Here is a 21857-nt window from a genome sequence, read left to right on the forward strand (position 1 = left end):
CCCTTTAGACCATGTCCCCTCTAGGACATGGCCCTGGCCAGCAGCCAGACTCCACCACAGAGTTCAGGGGCTAGCAAAAGGAGGATCTGACCTCTCATCAGATTTACATACTTTCGGATACACCCTTCAGGAGCCCCGCAATGAGAAGGGAGGAAGGGCAGTCCTGCCCACACCTCCTGGGACCTAGGAGGCCAGTGGGCATCTTCATGTCTAAGAGGAGCTCTGTGAAAGCTTTGGGGCCTGTGGGGCCGGATCCTTAGCATTTTTAAATTTTATTATGACTTCATTTGTTTAAATATATATATATATATATATATTTATAGCTCTATGTGCCCACCGCCCCCGGCCCCCTCCCCGGCCCCTAGTTTTTCCCCCTGGCTTTCTGTCTAGTGGCTGTGTAGGGCAGAACCGTCTGCGTGCTCTTGTCTGACACTGTCTGGGTGCTGCTGTTCCTTGTGATCCTTCGAGTCTGTTCAGGGACCAAGGTAGAGCCTGAGCGGTGGCTGGTCATTGGAGAGCGCCGTGACTTGTAGGGGGCTGGGGAGGGCTTGTGGGGGCCTGCGTGGGCCTCTGTATGGGCAGGCTCGGGGGGCAAGCCCACTTCTTCCTCCTCCGCCTCCTGCTCACCATCCCCCTCCTCATCGTCACAGCACAGAGCATGGTAGAGCACTTTGTCACTGAACCGCACCCTCTCCCGCGTCCCTGGGGTCCGCTGGGGCAGCTGGCTCTTCACCGTGGGGCCAGCACCGAAGGCCTCCTCGCTGGAGGAGTCTGGGGTCTCCACTCGTGGCCCATTGGGGATGGGCGTGCCACCATTCATGAGGCGGTAGTCAGGGCCAGCCCCTGGCCGAGTCGACTCGGGACCATCCACGGAGTCCGAGGGGGTAGAGACGTCCAGGAAGGAGCAGAACTCCCAGCTGTCTGAGAGGATATCGGCTGTCATGAAGTCCAGGTGGCCCAGGTCAAAGGGGCCACCCACGCCCGCCTTGTCACTGCTAGAGGTGCTGCTCACAGTGGCCGTGGTCCAGTCGTCCGGCTCCAGTTCAAAGTCGAAGTCCGAGGTTAGCTTATCGATCTGGCTCACCACCTGACCAGGGAAGGGGAGAGGAGATGAGAGGGGCCAGGTGGGTCCCTGCGTCAGCCAAGTGTGAGTGTGTCTCCACCCCATCCCTGTAGACCCCCTGGCTGATGAGCGTACTGGACAGGGGAGAGCCTGTAGGACGGTGACTGGCCTGGAGGTCACAGGTTGGTTTGCCCCTTGGAGGGCCCAAATCAGATCAGGCTGGACAGAGCTTGTTCCGGCCCTTCCCAAAGGTCTGTTTACCACTGTTCAGTGCCCTGGGGGAGAGGGAACTGCTTTCCAGCCCTGCACACCATCCATTCACTCACCCCTGTCTCTCAAACACAGCAGCTGCTCTAGGGGCAGCCCTGGTGATCAGGGATGAATCTTCCTTAGTTTGAGAGGGGGCCATTTCAGAGGGGCTGAGGGCCTCCAGCAAGCCCATTCCACAAAGAGCTGAGCAGCCCACGCACCCTCAGAGAGGAAATGATGTGGGTGATCACAAGGAAGACCCTGTGTGGGCTTTCTAAAGCATCCTGGACCAGTCCTTGCAGCTGGCTGGTGACTGTCGCCCCTGGGTCTCCACCATCCCTCACGGCAAGAACACCAGGTGTACAGCACTGGCTGGGTCACCCCACCCTCATCTCCATCTCCCGGAGCCTCCTCATTCCTTCCCCTTCCCTGCCCACTGACAAGTGGAGATCAATCCTGGCTTGTTGAGAGAAGGAATAAAGCAAGCATTATTTGATAAGCAATAAAGAAGCCATCTATTCTGGGCCCAGAGCTGCTTGTTCAATGCACTCAGGGGGCAGCTCAGCTGCAGAGGTCACTCCACCCTGGCCTGCCTCGCATAAAGTGAAGCCCTTGGCTTCTATACAGGCGGCCCTGGCTTGGGACACTCCCTTGCCTGGGTGGCCACTGTCAGCACATAAATCAGGGAGGAAGACAGTGAGGGAAAGACGGAGATCCAGTCAGAGACACAGGGACGGGACAGGGCAAGAGAAGGGAGAGAGAAGATTCCAACTGAAAACAAAACAGAAAAACAATGGAAACAAAGCAGAGAGGCCAAGAGTCAGAGTAACAGAGACCAAGAGATCCACAGTGAGTCATCCAGATCAGAATCCAGCCCCCAGCACCTCTCCAGCACCCTTCAACCTGGGGTCAGAGCAGGTAATTAATTAATTAACTCGTGAAGTCCTTAATTCAACAAACATTTGCTAATGGCTGCTGCTGTCCAGGGATGTGCTAGTATTTGGCAAGGAGTGGGGGTAGTGAGTGCCCCAAAGTGAGAGGAAAGCAAGGACAAAGGTGATGGCCAGAGTGGCTTGGGCCGGTGGGAAGACCACTTGGTCAGGAGTCAGGGGCTAGATGCAGGAGACCTGGTCAACCATTTTCCCTCTGTAGGTCTCAGTTGCCCAGTCTGTAAGCAAAGAGGGTGGGTGAACTAGTTTATTTCCAAGGTTCCTTCCATGTCTGAGATTCTAGGACTCTGTTTATAGGAATGACTCTGAGAAGCTTCTTGGGTGCTGATACCTAGAGATGGCCCCTCAACCATTGCCCAGGCCAGGGGTGGGGAAACCACTTGGCTGAGGCCTCCAGAAGAGCTGGAGGAATCAGGACATCTGGATTCCAGACTTAGCTTTGACATTGTTCTGTGTGTCTTTTGGAAGATCACAGAACTTCTCTGGACCTCAGCCTCATTCACTGCCAAGTGGGTATGACAATCCCAAACCACCAAGTGAGTATGACAATCCCAGCCAACCTTATGAGAGCTTCATGAAGAACAGTGAGAAGGGCAGCAAAAGGGCTCTGCGAAGCACTGGGGATGAAAATGACACCATCTCCCATCTCTGAGCACCTACCATGCACCATACTTTCAAGTGCTCACCTCCATCCATGAGATCATTGTCTCCTGTGTCTACAGATGAGGAGTCTTGGGCACTAGTCCCTGGAAAGCTGAGAATCTCCCCCTTTGGCCCCCTGCAAAACTGCACACCATGATGAAGTGCTGCTGTGACTGCTGGGCTTGGGCAGGCGTTAAGGATAGGGCCCTACCCTCCAATCTGGCTACTTCTTCTTGTGCTTCTCCCAGGATGATGCCTTCCTGCCCCAAAGGAACCTCAGAGAAACTCCTATCTCCCAGAAGCCCCTGCTCAACCTAAGCTCCACCCAAGGGCTAGTGGGAGCACTGGCCTAGGGTAGGGGTCCTCAGACTTGAGTGTCCCTCAGTTCACTCCCCAGAGTTTCTGGTTCTGCAGGTCTGGGGTGGTGTTGGAGAAGGTGCCTACCTAGTGTGCCTCCAGGTGCTGTTGCTGCTGGTCCAGAGACATGCTTTGAAAACCACTAGCCTAGGGCACTGGGAGATTTAAGCTGGGTGAAGACCAGCAACTCAAGGCATTGATGGCCTCAGGAGAGGCCCCACCACCTCTGGGGCAGCTATGCCCTCAAATGAGACTCCCCTGATCAAGCCAGAACTGTGGAGTTTGCTGCTGCCTGAGGGCGGGGCAGAATGCCAGTAGGAATTGGAGTTGCATGACTTGGCTGTGACCTCGCAGGGTCAGCTGAGGCCAGGCTGGGCTCAGAAGCTGGGTCTCCTGATGCTTAGTGAGGACAAGCACCATTGGGCCTCAGGCCCAGCAGCAGGGAAGATCCAGGGTACACATGGCAGGAGCCCAAGCCTTCAGGCTGGAACACTCCCCCAACCCAAGAAGCCCTTCCTCTTCTTTATTAGTATACTCCTCTCTGGTTCCAACCTGGCGGGATGGAGGAAAGAGGAAGAGGGAGGCCTGCATTCCCGAGTCCCACGTCTGCCACCTCTTGGCTGAGAGACCTTAGGCAGATGATTATCCCCTCCGGGGCTTGATTTCCTGTCCTATAAAAGGAAGTAACACTCCCCTCCTCACCCAGGGTGATGAAAATTTAACAGATATGGGCCGGGTGCGGTGGCTCATGCCTGTAATCCCAGCACTTTGGGAGGCCGAGGTGGGCAGATCATGAGGTCAGGAAATTGAGACCATCCTGGCCAACATGGTGAAATCCTGTCTCTACTTAAAAAAAAAAAAAAAAAAAAAAAAAAAATTAGCTGGGTGTGGTGGTGCGTGCGTGTAGTCCCGGCTACTCGGGAGGCTGAGACAGAGGAATCGCTTGAACCCAGGAGGCGGAGATTGCAGTGAGCTGAGATCGCGCCACTGCACTTCAGCCTGGTGACAGAGAGAGACTCTGTCTCAAAAAAAAAAAAAAAGAAAAAAGAAAGAAAGAAAAAGAAAAAAAAGAAAATTTAACAGATATGAATGTGTTTTACATCGCAGAGTCAAGATAGCTAAACACTTAAGAACCTGGGCTCTGGAGCCAGACGTGGAGTCCCACCCTGGCTTCACTGCTTACCAGCTGTGTGACCTTGGCCAAGTTACTCAACGTCTCTGTGCCTAAGTTTCATCAGCAAAGGAGAATTCTAGTAATACCTACTTGATAGGGCTGTTGTGAGGATTTAATGGCTTAATGCGCTTTGGACAGCATATGGAACAAGACAGACTACCAACATCCACAATGCACCGTTGGGGGCTAACATGTGATCATGCCCCCGCACCAGGCCTAAGAGCAGTGGGAATTAGTTCTGCACCAAAGGAATGACTCTCTGATGTGGGTCCAGTGACTGTGACAGAATTTCCAGTGCCTGTGGCAGAATAATGGGACATACCGGGCCTTTCAAAACCTAGCACATGGACAGTACCTATTTTGCGCAAAGTTAGGGCTGTCTCCAGAAAGAATAGAACCAGAAGAAGTTCTAAAAACCAACTGGCTATGAGGCCCACAGGCAAATCTGGCCCAACCTATTAGGTGAGACAGGTCACACCACTTGATGAATGACATAGTGAGGATGTGAAAGGGAAGCCATGTGCCCGAGGGTATGCAGCTTCTCTGTGGGGGGCCTGGGTCAGTTCATAATCCCCACTGCCCTTCCCTGGTGCCTCGTTTCCTGGGCCAATGGTGAGGGCAGGTGTGGAGCAGACCCCAGTCTTGCTCTCTGCTTTGGATGTCTTGAAATCTGTGATTTTTCCCTGAGGTTTAATAATCATTTTGCCTACATGTAATTTGAGATTGTCTTGGAGTGCATGGAAATAATTATATACACAGAAGGAAAGAGAGGGGGAGAGAGAGAGTGGAGAGAGAAATGGAACCATAAAATTACAGAATCAGACAACCCCCAAGCCAGAAGGGACTGCAGGCACTGTTGGGTCCACCTGTCTCAATGTGTTTGCTGAGGGGGACAATGAGGCTCAGAGACTGGGAGGAGCTGAGCTGGGACCAGAGGGTGAGACTTGACTCCTGGGTATTGCACCTTAAGACCAAGAATGACTTGCTCTGAAGAGACCAAGAGGAAGCCCTAGAGAGCAAGGGCAGGACTGAGGGCTGTGACACAACCTGCAAGCCTCGTGCCAGAGGTGTCCCCAGCCTCTGTCCTGGTCACAGCCTTAGCGCCCCTCGCTGAAAAACTGCACCCATCTAGTCTTCCCACCGATAGCAACTTCCTCCCAGCTCTTGCTCCATGCTGCACCTAGGGAACTTTCTCATCAGCCAAGGGGACCACGTTGCCCCTCTGCTTCCAGCCCTTCCATACTCTCCAAACTCCTAAGCCTCCCAAACATAACTCCCTACCCACCCCCTTTCCTCTCCAGCAAGCAGCCTCCACCCTGCCAGGCCTGCCTCCTCACCACCCCTACACACTCCATCGAGCTCACTTCTGCCTCTGGGCCTCACCTGACGCGCCCTCCCTCCTTTCCTACTCACTCCATCTTCACTTTGAGAAGGAAGCCTTCCCTGATCCCCAGCTGAGGTCAGGTTCCCTATGAAAGGCTCTCAAAGCACCCTGCACCTCTCCTTAAAATGTTACACAATGTTTAACGCTGCTACAATTTTGCACCTATATGTTATAATGTGGTTGATGTCTGTCTCCCCACTAGACAGTAAACCCCATGAGGAGCAGGACTAGGTCTCTTGCTCACCGCTACATCCCCAGCTTGGCACAGGGATCGGCACATTCTGCAAACACAGCTGTTGGATGAGTGATGAGTTGAGACAGATGGCTTAATAAAAACTACTCAGGAGGCTGAGGCAGGAGAATGGAGTGAACCCGGGAGGCAGAGCTTGCAGTGAGCTGAGATCGCGCCACTGCACTCCAGCCTGGGCGACAGAGCGAGACTCCGTTTCAAAAAACAAAACAAAAAACCTGCTAGGGGCTTCTTTTCTGAGGAAGAGTTCTACAGTCCTGGACAATCCTATATTGCCAGACCCCAACCCTCTCTCCAGCCCTGGCTGAGCCCCCTCTCCAGTGGAAGCTTTGCTGTGTTCCTTAAGGCCCTAGAGCTAGGACTGAGGACCTGTAGTCCCAGAACCAGCATCCTGTACCCCCTGGACCCCCCATCACACCCCCCACCCTGCCCCACCTCACCTCCCCTGACAAGCTGCCACCTCCTTCCCTCTCTCCCAGCTCCCCAAGGCAGCTGGTTACATAACTGGGGATTCTGCATTATTTATGACCACTGATTATTTTTTAATTCTGTGATTACGTTATTATCTTCCTGGGGGGCTGTGGAGTTGGAGGGGCAGCGAGCTGACCATGATTCATGGCTCTCATCCTGCAATTTGGCCTAATTGGCCAGGGAGCTTTGGTAAATCTGTCCGGAGGACGAGAAGGCAAAGAGAAAAGGGAGGAAAGGAAGGCGTGAACAAAAATAATAAGAAAAAAATCCGCGCAATTCTTGCTGAGCTGCGGGTGATGGAGCTGACCCACTTTGGCACAGCTCCGTGGTCCCCAGCCTCTCCTGCTCCAGCTGCTTCCTGGCTGGGCCACATTTATCTCACACTTGCATGGCCTATGGCTTTCCCTGCCACCTCAGACAAAGCCCCTTGCTGATGGGACTGCACAATGGAATGGCCGAGAAACAAAATGCCAGGATGACTGCTTCCCAGGCAAATCCAGTGGGGGGATCCTCCACTGCCACCCAAGGCTGGGGAAACGTTGTGCCAACCCCTCCATCTTCCTGAGGTGTTTGGGTCAAAGTGAACAACTATGCCCTTAAGTTATATCCCACCCAAGAGTCACTGATGATGTGGGAGACACTGGTGTTAATGCAAGGATCACTATTGAGCCCCCATGTTGAGTGATGCCTGGGGGAGGGGGAAACCAAGGATGAGGAGGCCAAGTACCTGCTCAAGGTAAGCTCAATACCTGGGGGCCAAGGACGGGGGCCCTTAACCCTGCCTTTGGGAGCTTCTGGTGGGTGGGTAACGGGGGAGCAGTGGGGAGGCAGATTCCCACCCAGAAACATGACCAGCAGATTCCTGGAGAGTGTGTGGGATTCTCACTGAGAACGAATCCAAATTCCGTGCATGCTGTGCATGGCTCGATGGAATCTGACTCCCTGCTCCCTCTTTGACCTTTCCTCTGCTCTCCTCCTTGTTCACTGCCCTCCAGCTGCTCTGGCTTCCTTACTGAACCTGAATATGCCAAGCACACTTCCTCTTCGAGACCTTGGCACCGGCTGCACCCTCAGCCTGGAATGCTCTTCCCCTAGATAGCCATGTGACTTGTATCCTCACTTCTGTGGGGTCTCTGTTCAAAGACCACCTTATTGGAGACCCCCTTCCTGCCCCCATCCCTGTCACTCTCTATCCGCTTTTCCCACTGGCAGGGAGTGAGACTGCCAACTGCAGGAGAAACTAAAGGGCCCCAGCCAGGAGGCCAGGATGTGGTCCTGACCTCCCTGGTCATGGCTAAGAAGCTGATGTGATTCCAGAAAACAAGGCCGTACGTGGAGCTGAGGAGCAGGCCAGCGCTAGAATAATTCATTAAAAACATCGAACAGATACGGAGTGAGCTTTGTGCCTCTCATAGTGCTAAGTGCTTTATATATGTCTCATTTAATTCTTGTAACAATCCTGGGGCAGGGGTAGGGGAGGATGCCTAAAATGTAGTCTCCCCATTTTTACCAATGGGAAAACAGAAGCACAGAGAGGTAAAGTAACTTTCGCAAGTTCACACAGCTAAGGAGAGGGTGGAGCTCAGATTTGAGCTACAGGCATCTAGCTGCAAAGCCCATGCTCATAGCTCCTGAGCTGTTCTGCATCTCTAACTTAAGATCTACAGAACTTTGAGGAGCTTAGAGAACCTGCTGGGACTGGCCCGGTATCCTGGAGTATTGGGGAGCCTGGGAGAGATAAGGGCTAATTAATGATTGACCGTCATATCCCTCTGCAGCACAATTTTAGCTTTCAAAGCACTTTTACATTCCTCACCTCACTTAATCCTTTAAAAGACTTTCTCCACCAATGGGATAGAACTTGCTCATCGCCCAGGGAGCCAGTGGCAGAGCTGTAGCAGGGGTTTGCGAGGGCGAGGGAGGTGTGGGAGAGGGAACTCCAACTCCTCTAGGAGTGTGAGTAGGTGTTGACCACCGCCCCCCCCCCAGCCCACTGCATGCCAAGCCCCTAATAAATCCTTGTAAGATCACTGTGCAGTGCAAATCACCACATCTCAATTTCAGAGATGAGCAAACTGAGGCTGAGGGACCTGGGGAGGAAGTGCTTTGGTGTGGCTCATCTTTCAGTGAATTTCAGGCCATATGCTCAAGAGGATGAGGAGAGTCTGCCATAATCAGTGGCATCAGGGGGCTAGGGAAGGGGAGCAGCAGGCAGAGGAGGAAGATGGCCGAGGGGAATAAAGCTAAGCCCTTCCACTCCGCTGGCCTTGTTCTTTCACCAAGCATATGTGCAGCCCCCCACCCCCAACAGTCTTGTATGTGACTCTCATCTCCACTTCTAAGTGCTTGGCCTGAGACAAGAGCCCAGCTGGTGGGCTCTAAGCTGGTGCTGCCCAGGTCATGGGGTGAGGTGAGGGAACAAGTGAGTGCCTCTCAACCTTGAGCCTACCCATGCCCCCGATAAAAAAAATGCTACACAAAGGGACTGAGGAGAGCCGGGCAGATTCAGCTTTACAGCTCCCTTGGAGAGCCAAGAGCCAAGACCACAGGTTCCAGAGAGCAGAGAGATTCCAACACTTTTCTCCAAACCAGGGTGTGGCACCCCCCCACCTTGGTAACCCCATCCCTGGCAAATCCCATCTCACAGGAAGACAGTGATGGCATCTCTTCTTCTGCTTGGGCCTCCCAGAGCTTCACCTGCCTTCCTCCACACTCCCCTCTGCCTGTCACCCTGTGTCTAGACCCCGCCTGGGGGATGAGAGAGTTCTGAGGCTTACCCACTCCCCCAGCTGGGTGCCATTGGCAGCGGGCAGGCAGTGGCATACGGGGTAGGCTCTGGTTGCCGTAGCAACCTGCCAAAGTCTTGGGTGGAGGCACATGGCCTACAGGGTGTGTGGGGGGAGGGGACTCATTTTCTCTGTCCTGGCTGAGGCCTCTGGGCTGCATAGCCTGTGAACCTGGAGCTCTGCTATTGGAGACATGGGAGTGGGTGAGTGTGAAAGGGAAGGAGAGGGCATCTGAAAGATCTGCAAATAAATCCTAGAGCTATTGCATCACAGATGAGCATAAGGGATCATCTCTGGAAGGCCCCTGTCAAAATGCAAAGAGATCGCCCAGTAGCTCACCTGCTGAAACCCCAGAAAAGGCATCAGGAACCCGAGTTCTAGGCTTACTTCTGCTACTGGTAGGCTGTGTGACCTTGGACAAGCCCCTATTGCTCTCTGGGCCTCAGTTTCTTCAATAGTAAATGGACAGGGCTGGTCTGGATTACCTATGAGATCCTTTTGAGCTCTGGGTGGCTATGCTGTGGGGAGAGGGAACACAGATGCCTGGAAGATGCCCAGTTGGGAAAAGGCTGGGAGTTGTATCAGAGTTGACTCCCAGGCTTAGAGTCAATCCTGGCTCTTTGTGGGTACCTGCCAGGGCATAGGTCTCATGTCCCTGGCCAAGACTGAGACTTTGGACAGTTCCCATGGCCCTGATCTAAAATAAGATGGAGGCAGGGGGAAAACTGTAGTGCCTTGGACCCAAGAGTTTGGAGGAGGAAGGGTTGCGCAGGGGCATCTGGCGTTTGATCTCCAAATTGTACTGTCCAAAGATGTGCAACCCAGACTATGGCTGGCCCAGTCCTTGGGCAGAAGCACCACCACCTCAGTCTGCCTGAAGCAACAGTCATTCCCATCTTCTGAGATGGGATTTCCTGGGAGGATCCACGAGGCTGACCCTGGACAGCTCTTGTCCTGGCATCTCTATGCCCACTCCCTATCCCATTCTGAACACAGTGTCCTTCAAACAACCCCTCCTCCTTGGCTCTCAGGCCAGGCTGCAATGCCACTTTGCCAGCCTGGAGTTGGTACGTACCGTCACCCCACCTCCTCAGCCTTCCTAGAGCCCCTGTCCTCCCTGCACAGCTGGCCAGGGAGAGCTTGAAGCCATAACTCCAGCTCAATCACTCTCCCTGCCATCTCTGCAGGGGCCCTGGTTACAAGGAGTTGAAATTTGCCTAAAGCCCACCTGGCTGGTATAATGGCACCCAGTGGGCAAATTCAGGCTAGCAGCTCAGAACACTGGTCATGCATTTTGGACTCGAACGCAGCCCAGGGGGCAGGGCTGAGGACATGTGTACCTCATTACCCCAGCGATGTGAGAAGCAGTAATTAAACCGGGCTCCACTTAGAAAGAGAGAGAGGGACACACACATCCCAGCATTTCTCAGTGGCTTTTCAGCCTTGGCAAAAATATTTAGAGCAGTGGGATGGAGACACGCATCCCCTTAGGGAGGATTCCTGCCCCTGCCAAAATATGCAAGGAACTCTGTTACCCACTACAGCACCCCCAAACCCATTCTTACCCCTGGACAAAGAGGACATAGCTGGCTTAAATTTTTCCAAGATCAAGGGTTCTCAGTATCTGTGTGATTTCTAGGGATAAGCTTTGAGCTGGGCCTCAAGCGGTGGAAACCACCTCAGCAGAACTATCTGTACTCTCCCAGGGCCCCTTGTGACCAGGTCAGAGTCTGGGAGACAGATGGTGGGTTCAAGGGTCAGCTTGGGTCCCAGAAGGGTGTCTTCCACTAAGAAGCTGTGGTGGGATTCAGTCCTTACTGGCCATCTTGGCAGCCCTTCGTGCTAACCCAGAGCTCCAGGCCCACTGACGTGCTGCTCAAGTAACCTCTACAACACCCAGGCCCCTCCAGCCTTGGGGTCTGATGAGATTTTTAGCAAAGCAGATTTGGGGAAAGGAGAGCAAGGAGAAAGAAGGTCCCCAGTAGAGTGACACATGTGCACGCAGCTTTGCACACTCCAACGTATTTATGAGTACGTTTTTGTGTCAAGCCCAAGAAGGCTGTCTTATGGTCTGTCTGGTCCCTCCTCACCCCTCACTTACCTCCCTCAGCTCCTTGGCCACCTCCTTGAGCTCGCGAAGGATGCCCTCAAGCTGCCCGATGACCATCTTCATGCGCTGTCGAATCCGCTCCCGCTCACCACCACTGCTGGGGTCGTCACTGGGCTGCCCGAGGTCCGGGGCGCCCCGAATGTTCATCGTTTACCACGTGGCCGCAGGCCTGCCCATACTCCCCCCAGCTGGGCACACGCTGCGTCTGCCTCCACGGAGCCCCCCTCGGCTGGGCAGAGCTCCACATCTTAACGGCCCCCCAGCCCACCCTGGCCCTGGGCGGCCCTCAACCAGCCCCTGCCCCCTGCCACCCAGCCTCCTCTGCCTCTGGGTCGGGAGTGGGACACCCAGAGGGAGACAGAGTCTGGCAGAGGGGGTCAAGGTGAGGACACAGGAGAGCAGGGGGAGGGACCTTGGGTCCCAGGAGTGGCCTCCAGGTCCTGAAGTGCCTGTGGGTGTGCAGAGCTGATCTCTGCCTAAGCTTGAACACAGAGGCAGGGGGATGACTCTGCAGGGACTAAGGGTAAGAGATGCCCTTGGGATGGGGGAAGGCAGCAGGGATCCCCTCACAACTCCTAGGCAGTTGCAAAGGCAGAGGTCTCTGGATGCAACTGACACCTGCAGAGGGATGGTGGCCAGGGTCTTCCAGATGTGGAAGGGGCTCCGGATATGGGCAGCTCTGGGGAGGGAGCTGGATTGGAAGAGGGCAGCCCCCTGCGGAGAGAGCGAGCCTAGCGTCAGCCCTCCCAGGCTGCAGCACCAGCCGGCAATGCCGCTGCCTCCCTCCTCTCGCCAGCCTGCACCCTTCCTCGCTGGGGATTTTTTTTTTCTTTGTGGGGAGGGGTGGTGGAGGCAGATGGTTTACAGCACAGCCCCTCCTCTAGAGGGAAAGGGAGGGAGCCCCTGCTTTAGAAGCAGAAGTCCTCAGCCTGCTACGGGGCACCCTGGCCGTAGCTCCCGCCCCCCCACCTTCCCCCCAGCCAGGCCTGCTCAGGCTGGTTCACCAGAGGGCCTCTCCAGTCACCCATCCTCCCTCCTAGCGCCCCCAGGGTGCCCTCGTTCCCAGCGGACCCTCCCTCCCCCAGCCCCGCCTTCCCTCAGAACCCCCACTCCTGGACTCACCGAGGGTGGGGGCACCGGCCTTCCCTCCAAGCAGCGTCGGGGGCCAAGCCCCAAGACGGGGTTGGGGGGCCCCCAAGGCTCCCTAGGGCGGGCTTCTCTCTCTGGACCCTTCGGCCCCGGGCCTCAGGGAGGTCCTCCGAGCCGTGACCGGAGACATCTGGGCGGTGGGAGGGGGCGGGGCCTCCGCGCTCCAGGGAAGGGGGCAGGAAAAATCTTTCTCAAGCCTCTCCAGACTCGGGGTCGGGAATGAGCGAGGGTCCGGCAGATTTGGGGCTCCGAGACCACAGGTGACCGGGGCGCGGGGAGGCGGAGGAGACGCCGGGCCGGTCCCAGCGCGTGAGCCAAAGTCGGAGGGCTGGGAGGGCGCCGGGATCCCCTCAGCCCACGCCCGGCATTCCCCGGGCTCTGCACCGTCCGAGATTCGCTCTGTCCAGTCCAGATCGGCCGGGTCCGGGCTCCGCTGGGGTCTGCCCTGCCCTACCCCGCCCGGAGTGAGCTGGCACCGCCGGGCGCCCTGGACGCGCTCAGCCCGGACCCAGAACGTCCGCGCCCCGGCACCCGCGGCGTCCGGAGCGGCCGCGAGGGTCTGCTCAGCCCAGCCCCGCGGTCGGCCCTGGGCGAGATCGCTCCCACGTCTCAGTTCACGTTCCGAAAGGTCCGGAATCCGCCGGGTCCCCGAGGAGGGGCGATGTCAGCCGCGGGGACCCGGTCCCCGCCGGGCCCAGCCGAGAGCGCGCGAAGCCGGGGGCCCCGGCCGGGCTCGGTTCGGCGGCCCGGGCGCAGGCGGGAGCAGCGCCGGGCAGAGGAGAGGAGAGGAGGCGAGAAGAGGCGAGGGGAGGAGGCGCGGCGAGGGGAAGGGAGGGGAGGGGGCGAGCGGCGGGCCGGGCCGGGCCGGGCCGGGGCGCACTAGGCTCGCAGCCTCCGCTCGGCTCCGCTACCTCCCGTCCGTTCGCTCTCGGCTCCCCGCCTCAGCAGCCCCCGGGCGCCGGGTCGCCGCCGGTGGGGCAAACAGGCGCCGGGTCGGGGCTGGGCCTCCCTTCACCGCCTCGTCCTGCCCTGCCCCGCCGGGCTCCCGGGGCCTGGGCCCGCTCCCCAAGCGCCGCGGCGCCGCGCCGCCCGCGCCCCGGCCGCCCCCGGCCCGCCCCGCCGCCCCCCGCCGGACTGGCCGCCCGGGCGGGCGCTGGCTCCCTTAAAGGCCGCCCGGCTCGCTCGGCTCCGCTTGCCTCGGCGCTGTCAGGGAAGGGGCCGGCCCGCCGCGCCGGGAGGGAGCTTTTAAAGCGACACACACGGCTCCCAACCCCGAGGGCCAAGAGCGCGAGCCAGGGGGGTCTCGCCACCCGGGCGAGGGGGAAGGGTCTCGCTGGCGGGGCTGGAGGCGGACTGACCGGACGCCACGGCTGCTGACCTGGGGCGCGGAGGGACAGCGTTCTGGGGACTTCGTTCCTTTCCCACCTCTCTAGACAACCCCATTGCCCCCTTCCCCTACTGCACTGCCCCCAAGCTTCCCTTTTGGCCACGTTTCCCGCATCCAGACCCTCCCTTCTACCCCCCACATAACCCAACCCCCGACCTTGCCTGAAATCACATTCATTCAGAAAATAGAATACTGCCAACCTTTCCTGAGCACCTACTGTGTGCCAAGCTCTGGGTCGGCAGGGCTGGGGGTTGGAGGCTGTCTTGGACACCCATCGTTTCCTTCAGCTATTCAACCATTGACTCATGTATTAGAGGCCTTTTGTGCATCAGGTTCCATGCTAGACTCTAGGGCCACCGGAGCATTTCAGAAAGCTCACGGCTCGGGGACACTCCTGAGTCACAACAGAGGCAAATTCTGGAAGCAATGTTAACAGGGGGTAGGGAAGTGTGGGTTGGAGGGTGCAGTTCAGGCCAGGGCCTGGCAGCTTCTGCCAGGTAGGCCACCCCTGAGCTGAATCTCAAAGGAGGAGTAGGAGTGACTGTCAGTGTGGGGGGGTGGGGATCAGCATTCCAGGCAGGGAGGAGGGTGGGAGCACAGGCTCAGAAGCAGAAATGGGAGGAGGGGAGTTTAAGTTAACTGTGGCCTTTTAGATACCATTTTGACTGCAGACCACAGAGAGACTCAGAGACCATGGTTAGGAGCTTAGATTTTATCCCGCGGTGGAGGGAGCTATGATATTGGGAGGAACCTGTGCCTGCTTGTCTTCTCAGGAAACCCCTCTGGGGCATTGTGAGTGGGTCTGAGGAGGTGCCACCGAGATAGAGCAGTTAGGAGGCTGTTACAAGGTTGGCCAGAAGACAGTGGAGTCTATGAATCTATGCTCATGAGAGAGGCTGGGGCTTGAGAGTAACATTTTCTTTGTTTGTTTGTTTTTTTTTTTTGAACCATCATTAGAGGGGGTGAGACGAACAGGGACACTGTGTAGAAGTAACAAAAGCAGTAGTTCTGGGCTGGAACCTCAGAAAAGAGTCCATGAGTGAGAGGGAGAAGGAGTGGTTAGGAAGATAGGAGAAGAACCAGAAAGTGGAGAGTTATGTAGGCCCAGTAGGAGGAGTTTGGGAGAAGCAAGTGCTCATCAGTGTCGAACGCGGCAGGGAGTGGCTGTGAGAGAAGGAACAGAAAGTGTCTATTTGTCTTGGTACTCAGGAGGCCACTGGTGACATGGCAGGGGCAATTGGTTTTGGAGGGTAGAAGGTGACAGGAACCAAACTGTTGGGCATCGAGGACTATGTGCCCAACACAGTGAGGAACAGGAGTGAGTACAGATGACATTTTCAAAAGTTGAAGTGGCAGGGAAGCAGAGATCTTGAACTAGAGGCAGAGGAGGGGTCAAGGGAGGTGGGGCTAGGTGGTGGTTTGAGGCTGGCCCATGGGGGGCTTGAATTCAGAGACAGTGATGGTATTGTGGGTGCTAATGATGTTCCTTGGTCTCCAAGTTATCTCAGAGGTGTATTCACAGAGGGCTGCTGGGGGAACTGACTCCTACTTCCTTGAGATTCAGCTCAGGGGTTGCCTTTGGAGAACCAGAAGCTGTGAGGGTGGGAATCTGGCTGCCCTGGGTTGGGAAGAGGTTCTCCTGAGGGGGTGGATCCAGAGGGCCCACCAATCACTTAAAAAATTGTAGCAAAATACGCGTAACATAAAATCTACCATCTTTTTTTTTTTTTTTTTTTGAGACGGAGCCTCGCTCTGTCACCCAGGCTGGAGTGCAGTGGCACGATCTCGGTTCACTGCAAGCTCCGCCTCCCAGGTTCATGCCATTCTCCTGCCTCAGCCTCCCGAGTAGCTGGGACTACGGGCACCCACCACCATGCCCGGCTAATTTTTTTGTGTTTTTATTAGAGACGGGGTTTCACGGTGTTAGTCAGGATGGTCTCGATCTCCTGACCTCGTGACCCGCCTGTCTCGGCCTCCCAACGTGCTGGGATTACAGGCGTGAGCCACCGTGCCTGGCCTAAAATCTACCATCTTAACCATTCGTAAGTGCATAGTTCAGTGGCACTAAGTACATTCACATTGTTATGTAACCATCACCACCACCCATCTCCAGAACCTTTTCATCATCCCAAACTGAAACTCTGTGATTAAGAGCTGATAGCAGCCACTCTCTATGGAGCACCTACCAGGCACCAGGCACTGGGCCAAGTACTTCCACATGCATTATCTTATTCCATCTCACAGTGACTTTCCATCACCCCTCCCCCCGCCAGCCCCTGGCAACCACCATTCTATCCTCTGTCTCTGTGACTCTGACTACTCTAGGTGCCTCATATAAGTGGAATCACAGAGTCTCACCAATCACTTTTGTGGAAGCAGTGATGCTAAGGAACAGCCGAGACCAAAAATGGGCTAAGCCTGAGAAAAATGAGTTTCTAGTCTTAGGTTCAGGGAATCATCCGCCCTCATCCAGGATGAGGGAGATGTGTTTGAACGGGCAAGGTTAAGAGGCAGTGAGCTTGACTGGAGAGGGTGGACTGTGACTGCTTAATACATAATTGATCTCAGGTCTCATTAATAGAAGCGCAGTGTTTTGAAAAAGGGAGGTAACATTTCTTCTGTCATTTGTGTGGATCAAACCGTGCCTAGCATCTCAATTCATTGGGTGTATCCATAGGAGGACAGCCAGGTAGAATAGGGGACGTAACTGGTGTATATGTTCTATGAAGGATGGTAGGGCTGGTCAGAGCAGGCTAGAGAAGAGGAGACTCAGGAGAAGGGGTCTCTGATTGTAAATCTCCAAGAGCTGCCACAGGCGAGAGGGAATAGATAGTATCTGGGTGGTGCTCAGACCTGCCTTCCTTAGTGTTTGGGTATTGATCCATCCTTTCTTCCACCCAACCTCCCTGGCCACCTGTCTAGATGTCCCATCCTTTAGATCTCTGCTTATTCACCCCCAACCCCCACCCTCTAGGCAAACTTCCCTAGTGCTTTAGTCTACGGAGAGAAATGGAAGCACTTTTTTTTTGCCCTTAACCAAATGCTTCCCAGGGCATTCATTTAATGTGCTAGCTGTGTGACCTTGAGCAAGTCACTTAACCTCTCTGAGCAAGGATAGGAGCCTATAAACATTTTAATTCTTTCTTGAATTGGGTCTCTTGTCAAAAAAGGGGGGGGGTGTATTTCACTGTCTCTCTGATTCAGAAAAATCAGGACAATAATGACTACTTTCCAGGGTCATTGTGAGCATGGAATAAGATAATGCACATGGAAGTACTTGGCCCAGTGCCTGGCACCTGGTAGGTGCTCCGTAAATGGTAGTTGCTATCAGCTCTTACTCTTGGCTTCATGTCTGTAAGCCTTATTTCCTTGTGAGTCTGTGAACTCCTCATGATGGGTCTGTGTGTGTCTGCCCATCTCTCACATGGACCACTGCAGTAGGCAGTAGACAGTATACAGTGATTTTTACCTCTCTGCCTGTTTTCCACCATCCAGTTCCAGCATTCCTTTTCTTGGGGAAACTCCCTGCTGTCATCACATAATCCTAGTGGGTTGTCAGTTAAAGTGCCCACTACTCCCACCCATCCCTATCCCACTGCCACTAAGTAGGCATGTGACTCAGACTGCACCAACCGTGGAACCCCATCCTCCAGCAACAGTGATTGGTCCAAGGGGTGGGCACATCACCTAAGCAGGACCAATCAGATTCTTTCCCTGGGATTGATATGTGGATGCTGGGAGGAAGAGCCCCTCTTCCTAGTGGGGTGCAAAACTGGATGTTATGGTCCAAACCTGCTGACAAGCCATCTTTCCCACTCAATCTAGGAAGCTGAGCAAGGCAGCAGAGAGGAGAGGAATTTAGAGAGCATGCTAGCAGCATTGAGTCCCAGTTTTGGTTCTCATGGCCTTCACTCCTGCAGTTCTTCTTTCAGTCCGGTGAGCTGCAACAACATCCTACTCACCTATAAGAGCCGATAAATTCCTCATATTGCTCCAGCTCGTTTGGTGGAGTCTCTGTCTCGTGTAACCAATTGGAGCCTGACAGATGCACTCAGGAAATACTAACTGAGCTGACTAAATGATTGACTGAGTAACTGGGTTCCCAGATGGGGTAAGATGTCTCCAAATCCTGAAGCCAGAGGGTTGGGACCTGCTGCCCTCTGGCCATGGAGGGGAAGTGGGGGCATTTGGGAGATTATTGCATCAGGCCAACTTGGATTTGGGCCCCAGCTTTGTCATTTGCTAGCTGTGTGATCTCAGGCAAGTTACTTGCCCTCTCTGAACTTGAGATCCTTTGTCTATAAAATAGGCAAAGTACTAGTGACTGCCTAGGGTTGCTTTGAGGATGGAATGAGATAAGGAGCAAAAAGCACCAAGCACAGTGCCTGGGGTGTGGGGGTGAGGGAGCAGGAGTTGGAAGAATTGTAAGAAATGGTAACTGTTTTTATTTAGTCTGCAGTCTACTCTCTCTAATAGCGCAGGACTGAGACTGGCATGCAGCTCAGGAGAGAACGAGGATTCAGTCTGCAAGCTAGATTCTCAGAAGCAATGGATCCTGACACCAGGGAAGAAGTGCCAGGGTGACAGTGGGCATGTTAGGGCTTCAAACAAATAATAGAGACAGTACAGAGAGTCTACAGAGAGAAATGGAAGCACTGCCTAACACTTAGGCAGTAGAGTTGGAATGATAAGGCTCCAATGCCTGCTTTTCCATTAACCATGTTACTCATTTAATCTTCCCAAGCCTAAGTTTCCCGTTGTGTAAATACCTTCCTGGTAGCTGTCTTGAGGACTAAATAAAACAGTCCATTATCATGTTCAGCACAGGGCTTAGTAGGTGTTCGATAAATACTACCTATTATTATTGATATTGGGGGCTTAGGGAAATTTTCTAAACACAAAGGTTGGGATGAGTGGATAGCATCAGAGGCAAACTTTTCATGAGAAAGTCCCCAAATAAAGGAGTTATAGAGAATCATATCTGAATTGCTAAGGAAAGGCCATTTCAGAATGACAGGGTGACGTATCTCCTTCTGTTGCTGGACAGTGTCGGGTTCACACTGGGAAAGCCATGTCTGAGGACATTTCTGTCATCTTGCTGCCCACAATAATCTCCCCAGCTGAGTCAGGTTTCTCAAGAGTTTTCTACACTGACTCCTTCCACTTCCTCACTTCCCACTCACTCCTCAAACCTTGTAACCCGTGCCTGCTGTCACTGCATTGCTGGAATAACCCTCACTGTGCAGGACATTATCCTTGCTAAGACCAGCAGACACTTTTCTTCCCCTATCCAAGGCAGCGACCTTGGGGGACCTGACCCTGCTGAGCTTGTCTTACTTCCGGGTCCCCTCTCCTGTGTGGCCTCATGTCTCCTTTCTCTCCTGATTCCCTTCCTGCCTCTCTGGCTGCTGCTTCTCAGTTGGCTTCAAGTGTTCATCTTCTTTCTCTGGCCCCTTAAAAGTTAAGTCCTCAGGGCCAGGCACAGTGGCTCATGGCTGTAATCCCAGCACTTTGGGAGGCTGAGAGGGGTGGATCACAAGGTCAAGAGATGGAGACCATCCTGGCCAACATGGTGAAACCCCATTTCTACTAAAAATACAAAAAATTAGCTGGGCGTGGTGGTGCGTGCCTGTAGTCCCAGCTACTCAGGAGGCTGAGGCAGGAGAATCACTTGAACCCAGGAGGTGGAGGTTGCAGTGAGCCAAGATTGCACCACTGCACTCCAGCCTGGTGACAGAGTGAGACTCCGTCTTAAAAAAAAAAAAAAAGCTGAGTCCTCGGGATTCTCATCTAGACTCTCTTCTCACTCTATACACCTTCCCTAAGGGAGCTCTTCACACTCCCAAAAAGTTTTTGACTTCCAATTCACTGTCTCCAGAGGAGACCTTTCCAAAGCTTCAGATCATATTGCCACTTGTCTACTGGACAGTTCCATGAGGTTGTCTTGCAGGCACCTAAAACTCAACATGCCCAAGTTGGAACCCATTACCTTTCCTCCAAATATATCCCCTTTTGTCTTCCTAATTTCAGAGAATGTCAATGCCCTCCACCCCTCCATGCACGCCACAAACTTGTGATCACACTAGAGCCAGAGCCAGAGTTAGAGCCACCCTAGAGCCAGAGCTCTTCCACATTTCTTCAGTTACTAAGTCCTGTTGCTTCCACCCACTTTATCTCCCTGTCGATAACCAGGCTCTTGATTGCACCCATGAGGCCCTGTATTAGCCAGCAGCCTCCTGATGGATCTGCCAATCTTCACACTTACCCTATGAAGTCTGCTGTTGCTGTTGCTGGTACCAGCCTTCTGATCTACCCACTTATGACCATCCACAGCTCCCTGTCTCTATGAGGAAGTCCGGTCTCCCTAGTTTGGCGTCCACATCTTTCCAGGAGCCTGCCCTTGTCTAGCTCTCCAACCTCATCTTTCTCTATTGCCTCTTGTTCTCTGTGCCTCTGCCATGCTGAGCTGCTTTCAGCTTTTTCCTCACCACCACCTTATACCTGCCCTCCTCTTTGCCTGGAATGCTCCTCTCCTCTCTCTTCTCGAGACCAACCCCCAGACCCTCCTGAAATATTCTTCCAGTGTGTGAGGTCCCTCCTCTGCACCACCCCAGAGCCCTCGTCCACCGCAAGTACAGTGTCTGCCACACTTCCTTGCCATTGTGAATCCAGCTCTCTTTCACAGACCACATGCTGCTGGAGAGCACCTCCATGCCCTTGACATCCAGTAGAGCCAGTCAAAGTCAGTTCCCAAGGTATGTTTTGTAAATATTGAGTGACTCTCTCAAATAATTATTTATTTTGCGTCTTTGTTAAACACACTGTGTTAAAGATGACCCTAAGATGGAAAAAAACTGGAAGGAAGGGGCATGGCACATAACTCAGGGGTCCCCCCAACACGTACCCTGAACCTTAATGGCCTTCCCCAGAACTCCAACACTCAGACATCACTTTCCCCAGGAAAGACCTGTATGCAAAGCCCTGCTGTGTGACTTAGACCAAGCATATGCCCTCTCTGTGCCTCTACTTCCTCTTCTGAAAATGGGATGTTGGGGTATTATGGGAAGACGATGTTCTGCAGAGTACTTTCAAAGAATCTTCAGTTAGCCTGCCACGGCATGGAAGAAGTATGCTGTTATCATTTCTGCCTGCCTTCTGGGGAATTTAGGCTGCCCATTACCCTACTCCCCATTCTTTTATCCTTAAAAATCTCTCTTTCACTTACTCTCTCTCTGTCTCTCCTGGTTCCTTCCCATCAGCATTTAAACTGGCTCTCTAAATTCTTTCGTCTTACAAGTAAGATCCCACTTCCCTCTCCAAGTACTGTCTTGTCTTTCCTCTTTCCACAGCCAAACTCACTCCAAGAGTTGTCCCCATTCCCTGCCTCTCCTCCCCTGGCTCTCACTCATCCCTCTTCCTTGCAATCTGGCATCCGCCTCCACCACTCCCCTGAAAAGCCTTTAAATGCTAAACACACCCGTGACCTCTAAGATGCTCAATCCACAGGACACGTTTGAGCCCTGATCTGACTTGTCTTCTCACTGCATTTGGAAAGTCAGCCGCCTGTCCTCTCTCGGCCTCAGGGATGCCCAGCCTTCCTGGATTTCTGCAGGCTGCATGTTCACGGCTGGCTCTCAGCTTCCTCTGCCCACTTTCCACACTGCCCGACTTTGGATGCTGGAGTTGCTCAAGGCTCAGTTCTGGGTCCTTTGCTTTCTCATGTCTCTCTCTGCCTCCTCAGTTGTATATCCTTCTCTGCTGATTGCAGTTACTACCAATATGGCCACGAATCCCAAATCCACATCTCCAGCCCAGATTCTCCAATTCCAGACTCATGGATCCATCTTCATGTCTTCTGAGAAGCTCAGATTCAAAACTGACCTCA

General features: G+C 54.1%; 1 protein-coding gene across 6 annotated transcripts; it reads right to left on the reverse strand.

Annotated features, from left to right (window-relative positions):
* Positions 1-256: 256 nt before the first annotated feature.
* Positions 257-13806, reverse strand: INSYN1 (inhibitory synaptic factor 1). Of its 6 annotated transcripts, none has more exons than XM_063652739.1 (3): positions 12559-13806; positions 11428-11550; positions 257-1087 (listed from the first exon to the last, which is right to left on the reverse strand). In XM_063652739.1, exons 2-3 carry the CDS (start codon positions 11497-11499, stop codon positions 362-364), a joined length of 798 nt encoding a protein of 265 aa, XP_063508809.1. In that variant the 5' UTR covers positions 11500-11550; positions 12559-13806; the 3' UTR covers positions 257-361. The 6 variants fall into 6 exon arrangements, with proteins under 6 accessions (XP_063508809.1, XP_054307736.1, XP_054307738.1 ...); XM_054451761.2 differs by having other exon boundaries at positions 11428-12150; XM_054451763.2 differs by lacking the exon at positions 12559-13806 and having other exon boundaries at positions 257-921; positions 1013-1087; positions 11428-11451.
* Between the last annotated feature and the right edge of the window lie 8051 nt (positions 13807-21857).

Source organism: Pongo pygmaeus, chromosome 16 (assembly GCF_028885625.2).
Source record: "Pongo pygmaeus isolate AG05252 chromosome 16, NHGRI_mPonPyg2-v2.0_pri, whole genome shotgun sequence".
NCBI classification, from domain to species: domain Eukaryota; kingdom Metazoa; phylum Chordata; class Mammalia; order Primates; family Hominidae; genus Pongo; species Pongo pygmaeus.

Excerpts from the sequence above, each read along its gene's own strand:
- INSYN1 (XM_054451761.2), bottom strand. The coding sequence starts at position 11,583 with ATGAACATTCGGGGCGCCCCGGACCTCGGGCAGCCCAGTGACGACCCC. Across the intron at positions 1,088-11,427 it reads TGGCCAAGGAGCTGAGGGAG|GTGGTGAGCCAGATCGATAA; the intron begins GTAAGTGAGGGG and ends TTCCCTGGTCAG.